This window comes from Carcharhinus amblyrhynchos, chromosome 26 (genome assembly GCF_965287045.1).
Source record: "Carcharhinus amblyrhynchos chromosome 26, sCarAmb.v2.hapA, whole genome shotgun sequence".
Lineage (NCBI taxonomy): Eukaryota > Metazoa > Chordata > Chondrichthyes > Carcharhiniformes > Carcharhinidae > Carcharhinus > Carcharhinus amblyrhynchos.
In genome coordinates, this window is record NC_137349.1 from 27,649,246 (window position 1) to 27,671,189 (window position 21,944).

The 21,944-nt window shown below is 42.2% G+C and overlaps 2 protein-coding genes across 4 annotated transcripts in view; one reads left to right on the forward strand and one right to left on the reverse strand.

Moving 5' to 3' along the window:
- Positions 1-520: 520 nt before the first annotated feature.
- rpl36 (ribosomal protein L36) lies at positions 521-14,173 on the forward strand. The gene is made up of 4 exons (XM_080213103.1): positions 521-564; positions 6,297-6,391; positions 13,068-13,202; positions 14,029-14,173. The coding sequence occupies exons 2-4, from the start codon at positions 6,299-6,301 to the stop codon at positions 14,116-14,118; spliced, it is 318 nt and encodes a 105-aa protein (XP_080069229.1). The 5' UTR covers positions 521-564; positions 6,297-6,298; the 3' UTR covers positions 14,119-14,173.
- Positions 14,174-14,302: 129 nt separating this feature from the next.
- The window catches only part of lonp1 (lon peptidase 1, mitochondrial), a 58,690-nt gene continuing 51,048 nt past the window's right edge, over positions 14,303-21,944 (reverse strand). For 2 of the 3 annotated variants that reach the window (XM_080213100.1, XM_080213101.1), the window contains exon 18: positions 15,945-17,424. In XM_080213100.1, coding sequence (XP_080069226.1) covers positions 17,275-17,424 — 150 coding nt within the window. In that variant the 3' untranslated portion in view covers positions 15,945-17,274. Of the gene's footprint in view, positions 15,504-15,944; positions 17,425-21,944 lie in introns of those variants that run through there. The other variant, XR_013889506.1, reaches the window with a different exon arrangement.

The window sequence follows — 21,944 nt, forward strand, 5'->3', positions numbered from 1 at the left end:
TTTAAGGTGAGAGGAGAGAGATACAAAAGGGTTGAGAGAGACAATTTTTTCACACAGAGAGTAATGTCTGGGACAAGCTGCCAGAAGTAGTAGTAGAAGCAGGTACAATTTTGTCTTTTAAGAAGTGTTTAAACAGTTACATGGGATAGAGGGATATGGGCCAAACGTGGGCAAGTGAGACAAGCTTAGGCGTTGAAAAAGGGGCAGCATGGGCAAGTCGGGTCGAAGGGCCTGTTTCTATGCTGTAAACCTCTGACTCTAAAGTTAGTAGTTTAAAGTACATATACATTTCAAAAGCCAACAATTTGTTCATTTTCAATACTTAGTTTAAAATCAAATGATACACTAATTGAAATTAGGAGCTATCCACCACACTGGGCATATCGAAACCCTGAATACTCTTGTACATTAGATAAGCTGTAGATGACAAAAAGACTGATCTGCACAAAATGGCGGTCAGGCTCAGTGCAGAGTCACGTGGTCAGGTTGGCACTAGGCGGAAGTACTGATATCCCAGCATCCCGCTTCTCGCTCTTTCCGGTTTAGGAGCCTTAACAGAAGCGGGTAAGGAAATAAATGTCGGGCTGATGAAAGTTAAATCGGCTTGTTATCGGGACCATCCTGAGCCTGGCTAATTCTTTTTAGATAGGAATGTAAAGAGCAGTGTTGTGTGTGCTGACAGGATAGATTATTTGATGCTGAAATGTCTCGTTTGAGTCATTCTTTGCGGAAGAACCGGACGAGGCCTATAAGCAGCGCAGAGGGGATAAACCAAATTCCAGTGCCACTGATGATGTGTTGTTCCCAGGATCTCTGATATTTCAGATGATGAACGAGTTTTTCTGATGGTCCAACCCCCACTGGGGGTTGGCACCGTTGCTGGTCACCCCGGAAACTTCACCGGAGTTCCCGTTCTTCATTCAGCATGTGTAAACCTGGACAATAGCCCGTTGCTGTGAGTTTTATTCTGTCCTTGCCTGACACCCTACAACAACTTGCATCTAAGGTATAAAATGTTCTGAGCGCTTCACGGAGTGTTAACACTCAATCTTACAATGAGCTATATAAAGAGGTACCCCGACAGATGACAGAAAGGGCGAACAGAGAGTGTTTTAAGAGTGTCTTATAGACGGCGAAGTTTAGACAGGGACTTCCAGAGTTTGGGCTATGGGCAACTGAAGGTGCAACCATTGAACGAATAAAATCAGGGACGTTCAAGAGACCTTAAGTTAAGGAGCACAGATAACTTGTAAGGCCTGATATGATTACAGAGAGGAGGACAATGGCATGAAGGGATTTGAGGGAAAAGGCTGGAGGTGTTATGTAACAAGGATCCACCGTACCCACTGAGCACAAAAGTGATGTATGATTGTGTGTGTGTGTGAGAACAGACAGAGTTTTGGATGACCTCGGGTTTACAGAGCCTAAATGTCAGGAAGCCAGTCTTGGGATAGTCAAGAGGCATGGATGAAGGTTTCATTAGCAGATCTTCAGTCATGAGGTGACACAAGTTCAAGGTGAGGGGCAGGAGGTTTAAGGGAGATGTGAGGAAAAACATTTTTACCCAGTGGGTGGTAATGGTCTGGAATGTGCTGCCTGGGAGGGTGGTAGAGGCAATTTGTCTCAAAACCTTTAAATAAGTACCTGGATGAACACTTGACACACCATAGGGTGACACAATAGTTAGCATTGCTAATTCACAGTGCAAGGGACCTGGGTTAGATTCCTTGCTTGGGTCAGTGTGTGGAATTTGCAGGTGTCTGTGGGTTTCCTCCAAGTGCTCTGGTTTCCATCCACAGGCCAAAGACGTGCGGGATAGGCGGATTGGCCATTCCAAGTTGCCCCTTAGTGTCAGCGGACTAGCCAAGTAAATGCATGGGGTTATGGTGATTGGGCCTGGGTGGGATTGTGGTTGGTGCAGACTCGATGGGCCAAATGGCCTCCTTCTTCTGCACTGTATGATTTTGTGATAACTTTCAAGGCTATGGACCAAGTGCTGGTAAATGGGATTAAGTGGGAAGTCAGGTAGTTCTTGCGTGTTGGTGCAGACTTGATGGGCCAAAGAACCTCTTCTGCATTGTATGATTCTATGGGCTAAGCTGAGACAGCGTAGATTTGAGCAATGTTACAGAAGTGGAAATAGTCACTCTTGGTAATGGTGTGAAAGGAGTATGTGGTTGAGTGATCTCAAGGCAAAATCTGCTTCCTTGTGAGGCAAGGGTTAGGGTTAATTAGTGTGTAAGCTGTAATCATTTTGTGGGTTGAAGGTCCACTTCAGAGATGTAGCACAACATCTAGGCTAACCTGCAGTGCTTAGGGAGTGCTACATTGTGGGGGGCCAGTCAGTTACATTATTTTGCAAGTAAAGTTCTCTTTCCTGCCCATTGTATGTTCCTCAATCAACTAAAACCATTGCATTTCCCTATTTGTGAGAACTTGGTACGTGCATGTTGGTTGTGGTATTTCCTACAACCATGACAATGGTTCAAGAGTACTTGATTTGCTGTAAGGTGCTTTGAAGTACCCTATATTTGTGGGGGGTGCTATATAAATGCAAGTTCTGTTTTCGGGTTTGGTTTATTTATTAGTATCACCAGTAGGCTTACATTAACACTGCATGAAGTTACTGTGAAAATTCCCTAGTTGCCTCTTTCCGACACCTGTTCAGGTACATTGAGGGGGAATTTAGCATGGCCAGTAAACCAGTACACCTTTCGGACGATGGGAAGAAATCGGAGCACCCGGAGGAAACCCACGCAGACACATAAGAACATAAGAAATAGGAGCAGGAGTAGGCCATCCATCCCCTCAAGCCTGCCCTGCCATTCAATAAGATCATGGCTGATCTGTCGTGTCTCAGTTCCACATTCCTGCCCTCTCCCCATAACCCTTAATCCCCTTGCCTGTCAAAAACCTATCAACCCGCGTCTTAAAAATATTTAGCGAGGCAGCCTCCACCACTTCAACGGGCAGAGAATTCCAGAGATTCACCGCCCTTTGAGTGAAGAAGTTCCTCCTCAACTCCGTTCTAACCCCCCCCCCCTTGAGGCTGTGCCCTCTAGTCCTACTGTCCTTTCTGAGTGAGAAGAGCCTCTCCACCTCTATCCTATCCATCCCGTTCATCATCATATATGTCTCAATGAGATCTCCCCTCATTCTTCTAAACTCTAACGAGTACAAGCCTAGTTTATCCAGCCTCTCCTCATAGCTCAACCCCCTCAACTCCGGTATCAGCCTAGTAAACCTCCTCTACACTCCCTCCAAGGCCAAAATATCCTTGCGTAAGTGCGGCGACCAAAGCTGCACACAGTACTCCAGCTGCGGCCTCACCAGTGCCCTATACAGCTGCAGCAAGACCTCCCTACTTTTATATTCAATTCCCCTCGCTATGAAGGCCAGCATGCCATTTGCCTTCCTGACCACCTGCTGCACCTATAGGCTGGGTTTTTGCGACTCATGCACAAGGACCCCGAGGTCCCTCTGCACCGCCGCCTGCTGCAGTTTTTCGCCATGTAAGTAATAGTCCTTCCTACCATTATTCCTACCAAAGTGGACAACCTCACGTTTGCCAACATTAAATTCCATTTGCCAGTTCCTGGCCCATTCGCCCAGCCTATCTAGATCCTTCTGCAGACTCTCCACACCCTCCACGCAATTTGCCGTTCCACCAATCTTGGTGTCATCAGCAAATTTCGACACCATACACTCGGTTCCCTCCTCCAGATCATCTATATAAATGGTAAATAGCTGAGGCCCCAGCACCAACCCCTGGGGCACTCCACTAGTCACCAACCGCCAATCTGAATAGCACCCATTGACCCCCACTCTTTGCCTCCTATTTGACAGCCAATCCTCTATCCACGCTAACACCCTACCCCCAACTCTATGCCCCCTGACCTTCTGTAATAACCTCTTGTGAGGCACCTTGTCAGACGCCTTCTGAAAATCAAGAAACACCACATCCACCGGCTCTCCTCTATCCACCACCCTAGACACATTCTCATAGAACTCCAATAAATTCATCAGACACGTCTTCCCCTTAATGAAACCATGCTGCGTCTGCTCTATCAAACAATTCTCCTCAAGGTGCCTCGCTATTTTCTCCTTGATCATGGATTCTAACATTTTACCTACAACAGACATTAAACTAAACGGCCTATAATTCCCTGCCTTTTGCCTGCCACCCTTCTTAAACAACGGCGTAACATTAGCCGTTTTCCAATCTTTCGGCACTTCCCCGGAATCCAGCGACGTTTGGAAAATAATCACCAAGGAACAAAGAACAACCCAGCACGGGAAACAGGCCCTTCGGCCCAACGAGCCTGCGCCGCCGCATCACCCTACACCTATTCTACCCTGCATGTCTACGAATGGGACCCTACTCAGTCAGATTCAGGGAAGAAATAGTGTCAATTTGGTAGAAACTGATTAGCCTAAGAGCACATCTTTGGGGTGTGGGAGGAAACCGGAGCGCCCGGAGGAAACCCACGCAACCACAGGGAGAATGCGCAAACTCCCACAGACACAGGCCCAAATCCATGTATCTGCACAGCTAGCAGTGCTAGTCACTGAGCTGTTGCGGCGCCCGTCTATCGGTCCAGGATCAAGCACACACACCGACATAAAGTACTAGGCCACTCCTGGACTTCCAAGAGCAGCCCACGCACGACCCGCCGTGTGCATGCCCCTCGCTTGACACGAGGTGGACCTCCACCTGTGGAATAAAGACAAAAAATATTAATCATACAGCCTGCCCTTCCGGTGTCTCCCGAGGTTTAACCCTATTTAATAGCCCCTACCCTATCCCTCCATTCTCGTTTCACTCATGTGCCTATCTAACTGCATCTTAAACGAGTCCAACATTCCTGCCTCCACCACCCTACTCGGTAGCGCATTCCAGACCCCCACAACTCCTCTGCGTAAAGAACCTTCTTCTTACCTCCAAATTATACCGCCCACCCCCCCCCTCACCCTTAAGTGATGACCTCTCGTGTTTGTACCCAGTCTAGGGAGCAGTCTCTCACTATTAACTCTATCTATTCCCTTCAGTATCTTATATACCTCTATCATGTCCCCTATCACCTCCGCCATTTCTTTCAGAACCCTTGGATGCATTCCATCCGGTCCTGGGGACTTGTCCACAATCAGTCCCTCCAGTCTATTGAGCACCGCCTCTCTAGTAACAATAATGTCATTCAGACCCTCCACTCCTACCACCTTTCCATCGCTAACACCTGACACAGAGAGAACGTGCAGACTCCACACAGACAGTGACCCAAGTCAGGAATCAAACCCAGGTCCCTGGAGTGGTGAGGCAACAGTGCTAATCACTCTGCCACCATGATATGTAAGGCAGTGATTAAAAATTTGAACTATTTGGTTTTGGAGGTATGCCTAAGTATAGTTGTTCTTGTGTATATATTTAAAAGATGGAACTGTTTACATATGTGGTAATGTTTTTGCCCGCGTGCAATAGTGTGGGCATTACAAAGCTGTTTTGATGTATCTAAAATACTAACAGTACTGCTCTCCCTGATCAGAGGTTGCCCAACATTCTGAGTATTAGATATACCCTGTTTTTGACTTTGGATGTGATGTAGGCTGCAAATGATTTTATCGAGCACGTTTAGTGTCCAGTTTTGGTTGTTTTGTATACTGCTAAAATGTGGGAAGACCCAGCAGGATCCTAAAATTTCTGTTTCACATCTTAAGCCAGCTATAATTTCTTGATAGGGCTTGCACAATCAGTGATGCTGTGAGCAAATAGTGTACACAATACAAACATGGCTTCAGTTTCTAATGGGCAGTGGAATTTTGTGTTGATGATTGGAGTGTGTTCCTAAATTATGTCTATGGTCGAAAAATAGAAAATCAAACTTGGTTTTATATAGCATATTTCCCCAAACCCAGTACTGAATTAATTTTGAAGTGGAAGCCAGTTTACTCAATGAGCAAGTTTAGCACAAAGTCCCACAAAAAGCAATGTTTTGGCTGAGGGATGAATGTTTCCCAGTGCATTGGAGAGCTATTTTTGTGAGCTTTCATGTTCACCTAAACAGGTAGATATAACATTTACTAGACTGCATCTTTATCAGTGCAGCACTCCCTCAGTATTGCATGTAATGTTTACCTATGTTGTGTGCTCTGTAATGGAGTGAGGCTTGTATTTACAACCCCTGGCTTATCACACTGAACCTAGCTACTACTGACATTAAAGAAATTGTATTGAATTTTTGAAAGTAATATGTAAATTCTAATGCATCAACTGCTAAATGTAATTGCCTGGTTCTTTATAGAAATGGCGATCAGGTATCCCATGGCAGTTGGCCTGCACAAAGGTCACCCTGTAACCAAGAACGAAACTGGCCCAAGGCAGTGCCGTAGAAGAGGGGTGAGTACAATATATCTAGTTAAGGAAGTTGCTTCCATTAGTTTAAAAGCCCTTTATTATGAAGTTTTGCATATGCTGTTGGCATGGTGCAACATAAAGTAGATTGGGGCTTATTTTGAGTCTTGAACAAAAGTCAGGAGGCGAGGAAAATAACTTTTTTCTTGATCCTCCATTCAGGAGTGCTGGCATGTTGAGCAGTGCTCAACTGTCTTGAGTGTCTTGTTCTGAAGTAAATTTTTAAGTTGAAGGTGGGGTGTTTAGCCAGAGATTTAAAATTGTAAGTTTTATTTTTAAATAGTGCACTCAGATTTTTGCTGTACAATATACAGGTGATAGCAGCAAGACACTTAGAAAATCATAATATTATCAGACAGTCAACATAGTGCTGTGGAAGGAAAATGTTTGACAAATTGATTAGATGACTTTTGAGGAAGTTACAAGTAAAGTGGATAAAAGGAAAGCAGTAAATGAAGTGTATTTGGATTTTCAAAAGCTGTTTGAGAAGGTTCCATATAAAAGTTTACTTCACAAAATAAGGGCTAATGGTATTGGGGATGATATATTAGCATTGATAGAAGGCAGGCTAGTTAACAGGAAATATACAGTTGGGATAAATAAGTCGCTTTCAGAATGTAACTGCTGGAGTGCCATAGGGATCAGTGCTGCAGCCGGAACTGTTTATGATTTATATAATGACTGGGATGAAAGGGCCAAATGTGTAGTTGCTAAATTTATTGATCACACAAAGACAGATAAGAGAGTAGGCTGTGAAGAGGACATAAGGAGTCTACAAAAGGATATAGATAGGTTGGATGAATAGGTAAAAGTTTGGCAAATGAAGTATAATGGAAACTTCGGCCCTTCGAGCCTGTTCTGCCTTTAATTTTGATCATGGCTGGTCATCAAATTCAGTATCCTGATCTGCTTTCCCTGCTACCCCCGCTTCTCCCCCTCATATCCCTTGATACCTTTAACCCCAAGAGGAATATAATTAATTCTTGAAATCAGGCCATGTGATTCTGTGGTAGTGAAGTCCACATGTTCACCACTCTCTGGGTGAAGAAAGTTCTCCTCACCTTAGTTCTAAAAGGTTTACCCCTTATCCTCAAACTATGACCCCTAGTTCTGGACTCCCCCCCCATCATTAGGAACATTCTTTCTGAATCTACCGTGTCTAACCCTGTTAGAATTTTATACGTTTCTGAGACCCCCCTCTCACGCTTCTAAACACTAGTGAATATAATGCTAACTGATTTAGTCCTCTCCTCAGATAACAGACCTGCCATTCCAGGAATCAGCGTGGTAAACCTTCTCTGTACTCCCTTGAAAACAAGGACATCCTTCCTCAGATAAGGATACCAAAACTGCGCACAATATTCCAGGTGTGGCCTCATAATGCCTTATACAATTGCAGCAAAACATGCCTATCCTCTCATGAAGGCCAGTATACCATTTGCCACCTTTACTGCCTGCTGTACCTGTTCGCCTACTTTGTGACTGATGCACAAGGATACCAAGATTTCACTGGGTATCTACCTCTCTCAATTTACACCATTCAAGTAATCTGTATTCCTATTATTGCTACCAAAGTGGGTAACAATATTATATTGCATCTTCCGTGCATATGTGCACACACTCAGCCTGTCCAAATCTCGCTGAAGTATCTCTGCATCCTCCTCACAATGGACCCTCACACCCAACTTCGTATTATCTGCAGATTTGGAGATAATACATTCAGTTCCCTGTTCCAAATCATTAATATATAATGTGAACAGTTGGGGTCCTAGCACAGATCCCTGCAGAACCTTACTAGCCACTGACTACCAATCAGAAAAAAACCCATTTATAAGAACATAAGAAATAGGAGCAGCAGTAGGCCAACTAGCCCTTCGAGCCTGCCCCGCCATTCAGTAAGATCATGGCTGATCTGTCGTGGCTCAGTTCCACATTCCCGCCCTCTCCCCATAACCCTTAATCCCCTCTCTTATCAAAAACCCATCAACCCGCGTCTTAAAAATATTTAGCGAGGTAGCCTCCACCACTTCAACGGGCAGAGAATTCCAGAGATTCACCACCCTTTGAGTGAAGAACTTCCTCCTCAACTCCGTTCTAAACCGCCCCCCCTTTATCTTGAGGCTGTGCCCCCTAGTCCTACTATCCTTTCTGAGTGGGAAGAGTCTCTCCACCTCTATCCTATCCATCCCATTCATCATCTTATACGTCTCAATGAGATCTCCCCTCATTCTTCTAAACTCTAACGAGTACAAGTCTAATTTATTCAGCCTCTCCTCATAGCTCAACCCCCTCAACTCCGGCATCAGCCTAGTAAACCTCCTCTGCACTCCCTCCAAGGCCAAAATATCCTTGCGTAAGTGCGGCGCCCAAAACTGCACACAGTACTCCAGCTGCGGCCTCACCAATGCCCTATACAGCCGCAGCAAGACCTCCCTACTTTTATATTCAATCCCCCTCGCGATGAAGGCCAGCATTCCATTCGCCTTCCTGACCATCTGCTGCACCTGCAAGCTGGGTTTTTGCGACTCATGCACAAGGACCCCGAGGTCCCTCTGCACCGTCGCCTGCTGCAGTTTTTCTCCACGTAAGTAATAATGCTTCCTACCATTATTCCTACCAAAGTGGACCACCTCGCACTTGCCAACATTAAATTCCATTTGCCATTTCCTGGCCCATTCGCCCAGCCTATCTAGATCCTTCTGTAGACTCTCCCCACCCTCTGCACAATTTGCCTTTCCACCAATTTTGGTGTCATCAGCAAATTTCGACACCCTACACTCGGTTCCCTCCTCCAGATCATCTGTATAAATGGTAAATAGCTGAGGCCCCAGCACCGACCCCTGGGGCACTCCACTAGTCACCATCCGCCAATCCGAATAGCACCCATTGACCCCCACTCTCTGCCTCCTATTTGACAACCAGTCCTCTATCCACGCTTCCTATCCGAAAACCAGCTTTCCCTTTAGTTGGGATTCTGACTTAGAGGTGTTCAGTCATAATCCCAAGGACGGTAGCTTTGCACCATTGGCTCCTCAGCTAAGCACATACACCAAATGTCTAAACCTGCAGTTCCTCTCATACTGAATAGGATTACTATTTGCAACAAATTTTGTAATCGTCAATAGGGTAAAACTAACCATCTCAAGACATTACCTGCAATTCCATGTGCTTTAACTCTACTCTGTAGTCTTATGTGAGACCTTGTCAAAAGCCTTCTGAAAGTCTAAATAAACCACACCCACTGGTTCTCCTTGGTAACTCTACTAGTTACATTCTCAAAGAATTCCAATAGATTCATCAAGTATGATTTCCCCTTTGTAAGTCCATGCTGACTTTGTCTGATTATACCGCTGCCTTCCAAATGCTGAGTTATGAAATCCTTGATAATGGACTGCAGCAACTCCCCCAGTACTCACATTTGGCTCACTGAAAAGATATTTCTTCTCATGAATGAATCTAGTGCTAAATAGGTATTAAGAGCAGGGGTATGCTACTTGACCCATTAAGCCTGCTGCACGATTTGATAAGATCATGACAGAGCTGATTTATTGCCTCAACATTACTTCCCTGTTTAGCCTCACCTCCCCTCCCTCCTCCCCCTCACCGTGCTGTTCTCTGGGAAGAGAATTCAAGACTAATGACCTTTTGAGAAAAAAAAGCTTCAATTTTAAACAAGCAGTCGCTTATTTTAAAACTGTGCGCTAGTTCTAATCTCTCTTAAGGGAAACATCCTTTCATCATTAAGCTTGTCGAGTCCTCTCAGGATCTTGTATCTTTTAGTACAATCTCCTCTCGTTCTTCTAACTTCAATGGATGCAAGGCCAACCTGTCCAGTGTTTTCTCAAGCTAACCCCTTCATCTCAGGACTCAGTTGACTAAGCCTTTTCTGCACTAATACCACAAATATATCCTTCCTTAAATAAGGAGCTTATATTGTATACAGTACTTCAGATGTGGTCTCACCAATGAACCAACTAGTGGGCACAATTTAAAAATAAGAGGTCTCCCATGCAAGACAAAGAGGAGGAATTTCTTCTCTGTGGGTTCTTTGTGTTTGGAATTCTCTTCCCCTGAGTGAGTGGTGGAGTCTTTGTCATTGAATACATTCAAGGCTGTGTTGGATAGATTTTTGATTGACCAAGGAATTGAGAATTCTTGGGTACAGGTAGGAAAGTGAAGTTGAGGTTCTAATCAGATCAGCCACAATCTTATTGAATGATGTTGCGGGCTCAAGCAGCTGAATGGCCTATTCCTATTTCCAATGCTCTTATCCCAGCACTGAAAACTAGAAGCATGCTGGAACAGCCCTTCAGTCACTAAAATACTCACTGATTGCAACTCATTATTTCCTGCCACTCAACCAATCTCACAAGAAATAGAAGCAGGAATAGGCCACCAGGTCCTTCAAGCCTGTCATTCAGTACGATCATGGCTGATCTATACTATTCTCAACTCCTTTACTGTGCCTTTTCCCCATAGCCCTCTGTTCCTCAAGCTATCAAATATTTGATTTGATTCTCTGCTCCTTTGTGTTAGAGAATTCCAAAGATGGTTTTGCAATCTTTTGGTACCCTTCTGGAATTTAGTGGGTTACAATTTGAATCAATAGGCTCACTATCTCTGCAGCCACGTCCATTAAAACCTTAGCATGCAGTTCATTGGGTCCTGGTGACTTGTCTGTGTTTTAGTCCCTTGAGTTTCTCTAATACTTTACCCCTTGCAACTGGCATTTTCATGCAAGTTCCACCATGTTATTTGAAATCAGCCCAACTTTCCATTCTAAAAAGGACTCATTTATTCCAACTTTGTTTTCTGATAGCCAGTATTCAATTCATGCTAACACACTTCCTTAAATTCCATGGGCTTTTACTTTTTGCACCAACCTCTTATGAGGCACACTGTCAAATGTCTTTTGGAAATTTAAGTCCACTACATTTAAATAGACTAATATTAGGGATATTTGCAATGTCATCCACAGTGCAGATTGCAAAATATTTTTTAGAATATCCACCATTTCTTTGTTTGCTCTTATCAATTCACTAGTCTCGATTAGTAGAGGTCCCACATTTACCTTAGCTGTCTGTTTCTTATTTATATATCCATGTAAACTCTTACTATTTGTTTTTGTGCTGTAAGTTTTCTCTCAAAATTCATTTTCTCTTATGAGGTTTTCAGTCTTTTGCTGCTGAATCCAAAAAACTTCCTAGTCCTCATGTCTACCCTATCCTTTGCCACTTTGTATATTATATATCCTGCTTTTCAGTAATTTCATCCAAATCTGGTAACTTATCCATTTTGAAGGATGTTAAATAGTAATATTTCTCCATCATTGTACTCCTTAACTACAGTGTTTGTCACTTTTTGTGAAAGCAGGCACAAAGAATTCATGAAAAAACATCCACATCTTGTACCACTCTTGTTACCTTTTGGTCTGTTTTGCTTTTTATGTATTTATAAAGCATCTGTTGGGTTTTCTTTGGTCTTAACTTGCCAATTTTCTGTATACTCTAGGCTTTCTGCAATAGTGAACTTATGGCACATGTCGAGTTTCTTTTTTGCTTTATTCTGACCTCTATGCTCTTTAACATCCAGGAGAGTCGTTCAGTAAGTGCTTCTCACTGCTCTGACACTATTTCTGGTTCACTCTTTATAAAATCACATTCTCCTCTTAGTAAAATTAATCTTTTCCCCTTGATTTATTTTTGTCCTTTTCCATGACTATTGTAAATTGTCACCATTGCAAAATGCTTTTCTATTAATACCTCGCACAGTTACCTAGATTAATTCTCTAAACTAAGCCCAGGTTGCCTCTTCTGGTGACCCATGCTAAGTATCAGCTAAAAAGCTCTCTTGAATGCATTTTAAGAGATTCTGTGGCCTTTGTACCTTTTGCACTTTATTCCAATTAATATTAGGAAAACCAAAATTCCCCAACGGTTGTTATAGCCCTTTTGTTTTTAAACACTTCTCAGCAACTTGTCTGTATGTTTGTTCTTTTTCCGTCTGACTGCTTGAGGATTTATAGAACACTCCCAGCAGTGTGATTGCCACTTGTTGCTCAGTTCAAGCCACGTGGTTTAATTCAGTGTTCCATCTGACACATCACTCCATCTCACACTGTTCCTTTAATGTGGTCCCCCCCCTTTCCCATTTTCACTCAATTCTTTGCATTGAAGTCTGTAAATGTATGCACAATTAATTGCAACTCATTTCTCTATTTCCTAGCCTTTGTTTCCTTGATATTCCATATTTGCTTATTGATTTTTCTGCTTTCTATTTCCAGTTTGACATCACTTACTTCTGAATCCAAGATCAGGTTCTGCTAGTTTAACTCTCCACAATATCACAAGCAAACTTTACCACCAAGATATTAGTCCTGGGCCTGTCAAAGTGCAATCCATCCAGCTTGTATAAATTCCACCTCCAAACTCATTGCCATGCCACAGGAATATTAAACTGCTCTGTCATAGACCATCCCCATATTCAACCATGCTATCTTCCTATTCTGCTCTCATTAACACATGACACAAGGTCCAATCTGAAGAACATTGCCCTGTTTTTAGTGGACATCTGGAATTGTGATTGGGCATTGTTATTGGGACCTTTTGAGGTCCTGAGTTTTCTTTTAATTCTTGATTTGGTTATCTTTTTATTTCCTCAGCGTCTAACCAAGCACACCAAGTTTGTCAGAGATCTGATACGTGATGTCTGTGGCTTTGCTCCCTATGAAAGGCGTGCAATGGAATTGTTGAAGGTTTCTAAAGACAAGCGTGCACTCAAGTTTATCAAAAAGAGAGTAAGTTACAAATTTTAGTGCCAGACATCTGTTGCACAAATAACTGAACAGTTTCAAATGTCTTTAGAGTGGGCAGACATTTTTGCCTATCAGGACAGATGGTGATAGTTTAATAGATTCTTATTGGTGCTGCTTTTGCCTTTGCAGTTACTTGTTATCCTACATAGTAAAATGGCAACATAAACTCAAATTGCAATTTTCTGTGAAGCGCATCAAATCTTCTCGGATGAAGGCATGTCAGTGTTGCTTGACAGCTCAGAACAGATTTGTGGAATATGTCTATATGCATTTTTTAAAAAAGTACTGCATGAAGGAAATATCCCATAAGTTGAGAGTGGGCTGAGCTGCATAGACTTGCATGTAAAGTTAGTGAAACACAAATTCAAAATAATTGGTTGATGAAATTATTCATAATTTGAGCTCCCTAAACAGCACCTTCCAAATCTATGAGCACTACTGTCTGAAAAGACAAGGACAGCATACATGGGAACACTATCACCATCCTGACTTGGAAATATGTCACCGTTCCTTCATTGTCACTGCATCAAATTCCTACAACACCCTAATAGCACAGTGGATGTACCTACGTTACAGGCAGTGGTGTAAGAGAGTTATCTTCTCTAGGGAAGTTAAGAACGGGCAGTAAATGCTGGCTTACCCTGTAAAGCCCATATCCTTTGAATGAATAAACAATACCTTTACACATAAGGGGCTAGAAATCTGCATCTTATGTACTCTTTTTTGTGTAATTTATAACTTTTCCAATTATATGATTTCTCTGCTATTAAGTGCAGCTCAATACTAACTGGATGTTCATTCTTTCCAGGTTGGCACTCACATCCGTGCAAAGAGGAAGAGAGAAGAACTCAGCAATGTGCTGGCAGCAATGAGAAAGGCAGCTGCGAAGAAAGATTAATCTGTACAAAGTTTCTTCAGTCAAAGTTCCTCCTATTAAAGTTATTTCACAACTATCTGCTGTGCTTGGACTTGATTTACAGTCTGTTGAACTTCATGTTCTGTAGAACCATAGATTGAGAATAGTAGAAAGCTTAAGGGTTGAGGTGAATTGGCTACACTAAATTGCTCCCTAGTATCTGAAAGTATAGAGCAGCCTGGGCAAATGGATGGGGCAGAGTAAGATGTTCTTTGGGAGAGCTAGGCAGACAACGGATAGAATGGACTCTTGCATGATAGGGATTTTCATTTCACAGAAGCCAGCAAACAGAGAACTGGAAAGCAACAAAAATTGTAAGAGCTCTTTCCATCCATGACGAAAATTGGGTCAAATGTATTTGTTTTTTGTGCTGCTGTCATTTTTATTTGAGCAGCTCTGCTATCCACCTGGTCTGTTCTTTCCTGATGTTTCACGTCCTACTGTCACAAACATTCTTTTACAGTTGTATATAAAAAGGAGTAACTAAACTACCCATGGAAGCAGAGACAACAAAACTTACTTTAATAAATCCTAGGATCTGATTGAACCCTTGAACGTAGGCCAAAAGAGGCTGCTGCAAGGGGTAGTCAATGTGTTGATTGATTTTTTTTTTCCCTAAAACTTTTCATATTCTGGAGGTCCAGTATATTGGAAGTTAATGAAAGTGAGTTAACCCATAAACAGGATGATTGGGGGGGGGGGTGCATGGCACGAAGATGGGGAAAGGGAGGAAAAGGTGGGAGATTTAAGTTGAACTTATTGAAGCATACAAGATTCCAAAAAGGGTTGACAAGGTAAGAGACTAATGAATATTAGCAGTTGAGAAATTTTAAGGGTTGTGAATCTTTGTATTCAACAATGGAACACCCATAACCCTGCGGTAGAGAATTTCAATCAAGGCTGAGAGATTACTTTCTCACCCATTCCCCATATCAATTGATTCAAAGACCAGTTAAGTTGAAATCAAAGATCAGCTGTGATATTGAATAGCAGAACTGGTTTGATAACCTGTATGATCTGCTCTTATGTTTTTGGTTTGTTTTATGGACAGGAAGCAAAGTAGGGTAAAGCAGACATTTGAAGCTGCAAGAATCGATGCTGGGTTTCAACCATTTACAACTTCTAACAATGAGGGGACATATTGCAGTGATAGAAACATTGCATGAGAGGACAAAAACATTAAATCTTAATTTTCAGAAGGATATGAGTAACAGCATACAGATACAGTAAGGCAAATTGTATATTGGTCTTTATGGATGAAGATGTTATTCTGAAGAATCAAAAACACAGGAGCAGTTTGAAGAGTGGCTGATCATTTAGGACTGAGATGGGAAATATGTCTTCATTTGTTGTGAATCTTTGGAATTCTAAAAGAGTTGAAACAAAAGTCAGTCATGATCCTACTGAATGGCTTGCAAAGGGCAAGTAATAATTAGGCCACTTTATGCAATTGTCAGCAGCAGATTAGGAGATGCTGGCATTGGATTGGGATGGGCACAGTAAGAAGTCTCAATACCAGACTGAAATCCAACAGGTTTATTTGGTAGCATGAGTTTTCAGAGTGCTGTTGAAGGAGCAGCATTCCAAAAGCTTGTGCTACCAAATAAGCCTACTGGACTTTAACCTGGTGTTGCGAGACTTCTTACTAAGATGTTTACTCAAAATCTCTGCTTAATTCATACAGTCAAGAAAAAAGGTAGAACAACTGATTAAACAAATGCACCTCAAATAATCAATTTCATTTTTGTTCTAAAACTGACCAAACGTGGAAAGGGACCAACCAAAGGCACTTCTGAGGGAGAACAAAATTACATGATGTCAACAGAAAAGGTTAAGTTTAATTTTTGAAATTCTTTTAATGGATAACAGTGTCACAGGTTTGCCATTAAGTGGAAAATCCTGTAACAAAATTAACTGATTGTATGAAATTATAAAGTGAATGGCTATGAGAAAATAGCATTCATATTTTGAACCATGAAGTTAGAAATATATAGAAACTTGACTTCAAATCTTACAAGGAAATAATTAAATTTTAAAATTCAACTGGAAGTTACCTGTTCCCCATAAGAGGTGTGGTATTAAAAAATCTTGACCTTCAATTGCAATAATTTTACAAGTGTGTACCTGTTCTCCTAGCTTCCTTTAAGAGAAGCATTTTGTGGGCAGAAACATGACTGCATGGAAAATTGGCAAAAGCTAGGCGTGCCATTTCAGCTGTGGGAGTACTAGGCAGGTATGACAATCAATACAAACTTATACCCATCTGAAAGATGGCAAGTTGGAATTATTACTATCCACTTACTAATGCAAGAAACATTGTTGTTGCAAGGGTATCCATTAATGGGAAAACATGATTGAAAAGTGCAAAGAAAAACTTACATACTTGTTCTCGTCTTTCACTTACACCTGGAATTTCTAAGACTACACATATGCGACTGCTAGTAAACTTTAGTGGGAATCTTGTTCAGGTCTCATAGCACAAGACTTGAAATTGCTGGAATCTATCCAAGTGGAAATTAAAATCAAACCAAACTATTTTACCTATATTGAATCATGCCAGGATAGGACTACGGATCCCAGACATGGAGTTCCATATTAGTGTGTGTCCATAGTCCATACAAGACCAGCAGTTTGGAAGGGCTCTCAGCTAAAATTCAGCCTGCCTGCAATCACAATTGGTACAGGTCAGTAAATCACAATATAATTTCTGCTTTAATATTTTGTAGTGCCACAGCTAAGTATAATGGCTAAGCTGTTGCCGCAGCTAACTTGGCACAAATCAGATTTAGAATTTAGAGCCTTTCCATCTGACAGTTGATATATTTAAAATAACCCATAGATGACAATTGGATCAAGCTTTGATTATTTCAATAGATTCTAGAATTACTTAATATTTATTTAAATCAGCATTTATCAATTTGACTAACGATATAACCTGGATTGGTTATAATAATATTTCAGTAAAATGACCAAATATATTTGATCAGATGTTCTCCATTGGCTCTACAGTTGCAACAACTTTGCAGCACTGATACAGTTCCTCCAGGGCCGGCACATTGCATCCGATTCTGCGTCTACAGAATGTACTTCCCAAATGTGTTGTGGTCAGTTATATTATTATCTGTCTGCTGCTCAATTTCATTTATCTGGAAACACTGTACTGTAAACATCCTGGTAATGTTCAGCAAAATGCACTTCAAGACCCTCTGAAATAAAATTTGGTAGATCACTGAAGTCCTTTTTGTTTTCCATTGGTAAAATGATGCAGTCGACACCAGCTCGTTTTGCCTATAAAATAAAAATACGGTTGCATTTAAATCTCTTCCAAAAGTGAAACTGTTGTATTGACTTTATTAATTTCAGGTTACATTAAGAAAATACCCATCAGGATGTCAGGGAGAATAAAATGGTTTCATCTCAACAAGCAAGAAAGAAGAATTGAAATGGGTTTTCCATCATGAAAAAGACTGATTACGGAACATAAGAATTCGGAGCAAAAGTAGGCATATTCAGCCCTTTGACTGGCAGAGCAGGCTCAATTAGATGATGAATGATCTCTCCCTTGTCTCAAATTCACCTCCCCTCTTGTTCCCCATATTCCTTTAACCTGCCTTTTATTAGAAATCTATCTCCTTGAACTGGTTCAATGATTCAGACTCCACGACACTGTGGGGCAGCCAGTTCCACAAATTCCCTACTCTGCGAGAAGCAGTTGCTCCTCATCTTAGTTTTCAATCTACTGCCTCTCAACCAATACCTGTGACCTCTTGTTCTAGACTGTCCCATAAGAGGAAACATTTGGTCTACATTTACTTTATCAATCCCTTTTAAAATTTTATATACCTCAATCAGATCCCTCTCATCCTCCTAAACTCCAGTAAGTAAGCACAAACTTTAACCTCTCCTCATATGTCAACTCTTTCATCCCCAGAATCAATCTGGAGTACCTCTTAAAGTGCCTCTACTGCCACCACACCTTTCCTCAAATAAAGAGGCCAAAACTGGACACAATACTCCAGATGAGGTCTGACGAGTACCCAATGCAATTGCAACAATGCTTCTGTACTTTTATACTCCAGAACTTCTGCAATAAATGCCAACATCCCATTCGTTTTACCATTTATATAGATGATCTGGAGGAGGGAACCGAGTGCAGGGTGTCGAAATTTGCTGATGACACCAAGATTGGGGGAAAGGCAAATTGTGCGGAGGGTGTGGAGAGTCTGCAGAAGGATCTAGATAGGCTGGGCGAATGGGCCAGGAAATGGCAAATGGAATTTAATGTTGGCAAGTGTGAGGTGGTCCACTTTGGTAGGAAGAATGGTAGGAAGGACTATTACTTACGTGGCGAAAAACTGCAGCAGGCGACGGTGCAGAGGGACCTCGGGGTCCTTGTGCATGAGTCGCAAAAACCCAGCTTGCAGGTGCAGCAGGTGGTCAGGAAGGCGAATGGGATGCTGGCCTTCATAGCGAGGGGGATTGAATATAAAAGTAGGGAGGTCTTGCTGCAGCTGTATAGGGCATTGGTGAGGCCGCAGCTGGAGTAGTGTGTGCAGTTTTGGGCACCGCACCTGCGCAAGGATGTTTTGGCCCTGGAGGGAGTGCAGAGGAGGTTTACTAGGCTGATACCGGAGTTGAGGGGATTGAGCTATGAGGAGAGGCTGAATAAACTAGGCTTGTACTCGTTAGAGTTTAGAAGAATGAGGGGAGATCTCATTGAGACGTATAAGATGATGAATGGGATGGATAGGATAGAGGTGGAGAGACTCTTCCCGCTCAAAAAAGACAGTAGGACTAGGGGGCACAGCCTCAAGATAAAGGGGAGGCGGTTTAGAACGGAGTTGAGGAGGAACTTCTTCACTCAAAGGGTGGTGAATCTCTGGAATTCTCTGCCCGTTGAAGTGGTGGAGGCTGCCTCGCTAAATATTTTTAAGAAGCGGGTTGATGGGTTCTTGATAAGAGAGGGGATTAAGGGTTATGGGGAGAGGGCGGGAAAGTGGAACTGAGCCACAACAGATCAGCCATGATCTTATTGAATGGCGGGGCAGGCTCGAAGGGCTAGATGGCCTACTCCTGCTCCTATTTCTTATGTTCTTATGTTCTTAAATTACATGCTGCACCTGCATATAGATTTCCTGCAATTCGTGAACAGATGGACATCCAGATTCCTCTGCCTGGACACATTTTGAATCTGCTTTCCATTTGGGTAATAAATTTGCATATTTTTTTCTATAAATGGATAGCCTCACACTTATCCAAATTAACTCCATCTGTCAAAATTTTGACCCATTCTCCTAGCCTATATGTCAAATCTTTAAATCCTCTTCACTGTCTGCTTTCCCATCTATTTTAGTATCATCTGTAAATTTTACTATGTTACACTCTGTCCCTGCTTGCAGCTATTTATATAGATTGTAAACAGTTGAGGTCCAAGGACTGACCCCTGTAAGTGATGTTTTGCTAGCCAAAGGTTCATTTATCCTGACCTTTTGCTTTCTGTCAGTCAGCCAATCCTCAATCCAATCTAGTATTCTATCCCCCAATCCCGTGTTCTAATCTTTTGGATTTGTCTTTTATACGGCACCTAGTCAAACGCCTTCTCGAATTCTAGATACACCACATCCACAGTTCCCCATTATCTACCTTGTTGATTATGTCTTCAAAAGAATTCAAACAAGTTTGTCATACATAACTTACCCTTATAAGACCACACTGACAATGGTGGATTGAGCTGTCTTTCCAAATACTCAGCTATCTCCTCATAGAGTCATAGAGATTTACAGCATGGAAACAGGCCCTTTGGCCTAACTTGTCCATGCCATTTTTGTTAAAACCGCTAAACTAATCCCAATTGCCCGCACTTGGCCCATTTCCTTCTATACCCAGCGTACCCATGTAATTATCTAAATGCTTTTAAAAAGCTAAAATTATACCCACCTCTATTACCTCTGGCAGCTTGTTCCAGACACTCACCACCTGTGTGAAAAAAATTGCCCCTCTGGATACTTTATCTCTCCCCTCTCATCTTAGATCTATGCCCTCTAGTTTTAAACTTCCCTATCTTTGGGAAAAGATATTGATTATCTACCTTGTCTATGCCCCTCATTATTTTATAGACCTCTATAAGGTCATCCCTCAGCCTCCTACACGCCAGAGAAAAAAGTCCCAGTCTATTCCGCTTCTCCTTATAACTCAATCCATCAAGTCCTGGTAGCATCCTAGTAAATCTTTTCTGCACTCTTTCTATTTAATAATATCCTTTCTATAATAGGGTGACCAGAATTGCACATAGTATTCCAAGTGTGGCCATACCAATGTCTTGTCCCAACTCCTGTATTCAATATTGTGATCGATGGAACCAAGCATGCCGAATGCCTTCTTCACCATGCTGTCCACTTGTGACTCCACTTTCAAGGAGCAATGAACATGTACCCCTAGATCTCTTTGTTCTGTAACTCACCCAACGCCCTACCATTAACTGATTTAAGTCCTGCATTGATTCACCTATCAAAATGATCACCTTGCATTTGTCTAAATTAAACTCCATCTGCCATTCATCAGGTCAGTGGCCCAATTGATCAAGATCCTGCTACAATTGGAGATAACCTTCCTTTCTGTCCACCATGCCACCAATTTTGGTGTCATCTGCAAACTTACTAACCATGCCCCCTATATTCTCATCCAAATCATTAATATAAAATGACAAATAACGGTGGGCCCAGCACTGATCCCTGAGGCACACTGCTGGTCACAGGCCTCCAGTTTGAAAAAAACTCTCTACAACCACCCTCTGGGTTCTGTCAAGTCGTCAATTTTGTATCCATTTCAGATCCTCACCCTGGATCCCCTGAGATTTAACTTCATGCAACAACCTATCATGCAGTACCTTGTCAAAGGCCTTGCTAAAGTCCATATAGACAACACCAACTGCATTGCCCTCATCTACCTTCTTGGTTACCCCTTCAAAAAACAACTAAATTTGTGTGACATGATTTTCCACTCAAAGCCATGCTGACTGTCCCTAATCAGTCCTTGCGTCTCTAAATGCCTGTAGATCCTGTCTCTCAAAATACCTTCCAACAATCTACCCACCACAGATAAGGGGCTCACTGGCCTGTAGTTCCCAGGCCTTTCTCTGCAGCCTCTCTTAAACAAAGGCACAACACTTGCCATTCTCCAATCTTCAGGCACCTCACCTGTGACTATCAATGATTCAATTACCTCGGCTAGGGAACCTGCAATTTCTTCCCTAGCATCCTGGGATATACCTCATTAGGTCCCAGATTTAAACCACCTTCTCTGTAATATGTACACGCAAGACATCAATATTTACTTCCCCAAATTCCCCAACATCCATGCTTTTCTCAACAGTAAATACTGATGAAAAATATTCATTTAGGATCTATCTGCACATAGATGACCTTGTTGATCCTTAAGAGGACCTACTCTCTCCCTTATTACTCTTTTGTCCTTTATGTATTTGTAGAAGCTCTTTGGATTCTCCTTTGCCTTATCTGCCAAAACAATTTTGAGTCCCCTTTTTGCCCTCCTGATTTCTCTCTTAACTCTAAACCTACACCCCCTATACTCTTCAAGGGATTCACTTGATCCCAGCTGCCTATGCACATCATGTGCCTCTTTCTTCTTCTTGACCAGGGCCTCAATATCCCAAGTCATCCAGGGCTCCTGACTTCTGCCAGCCTTGCCCTTCACTCTACCCTGAACACTGGTTAACACAGTTTTGAAAGCATGCCACTTACTAAACATCCTTTTTCCTTCCAACAGACTCCCCCAATTAACTTTTGAAC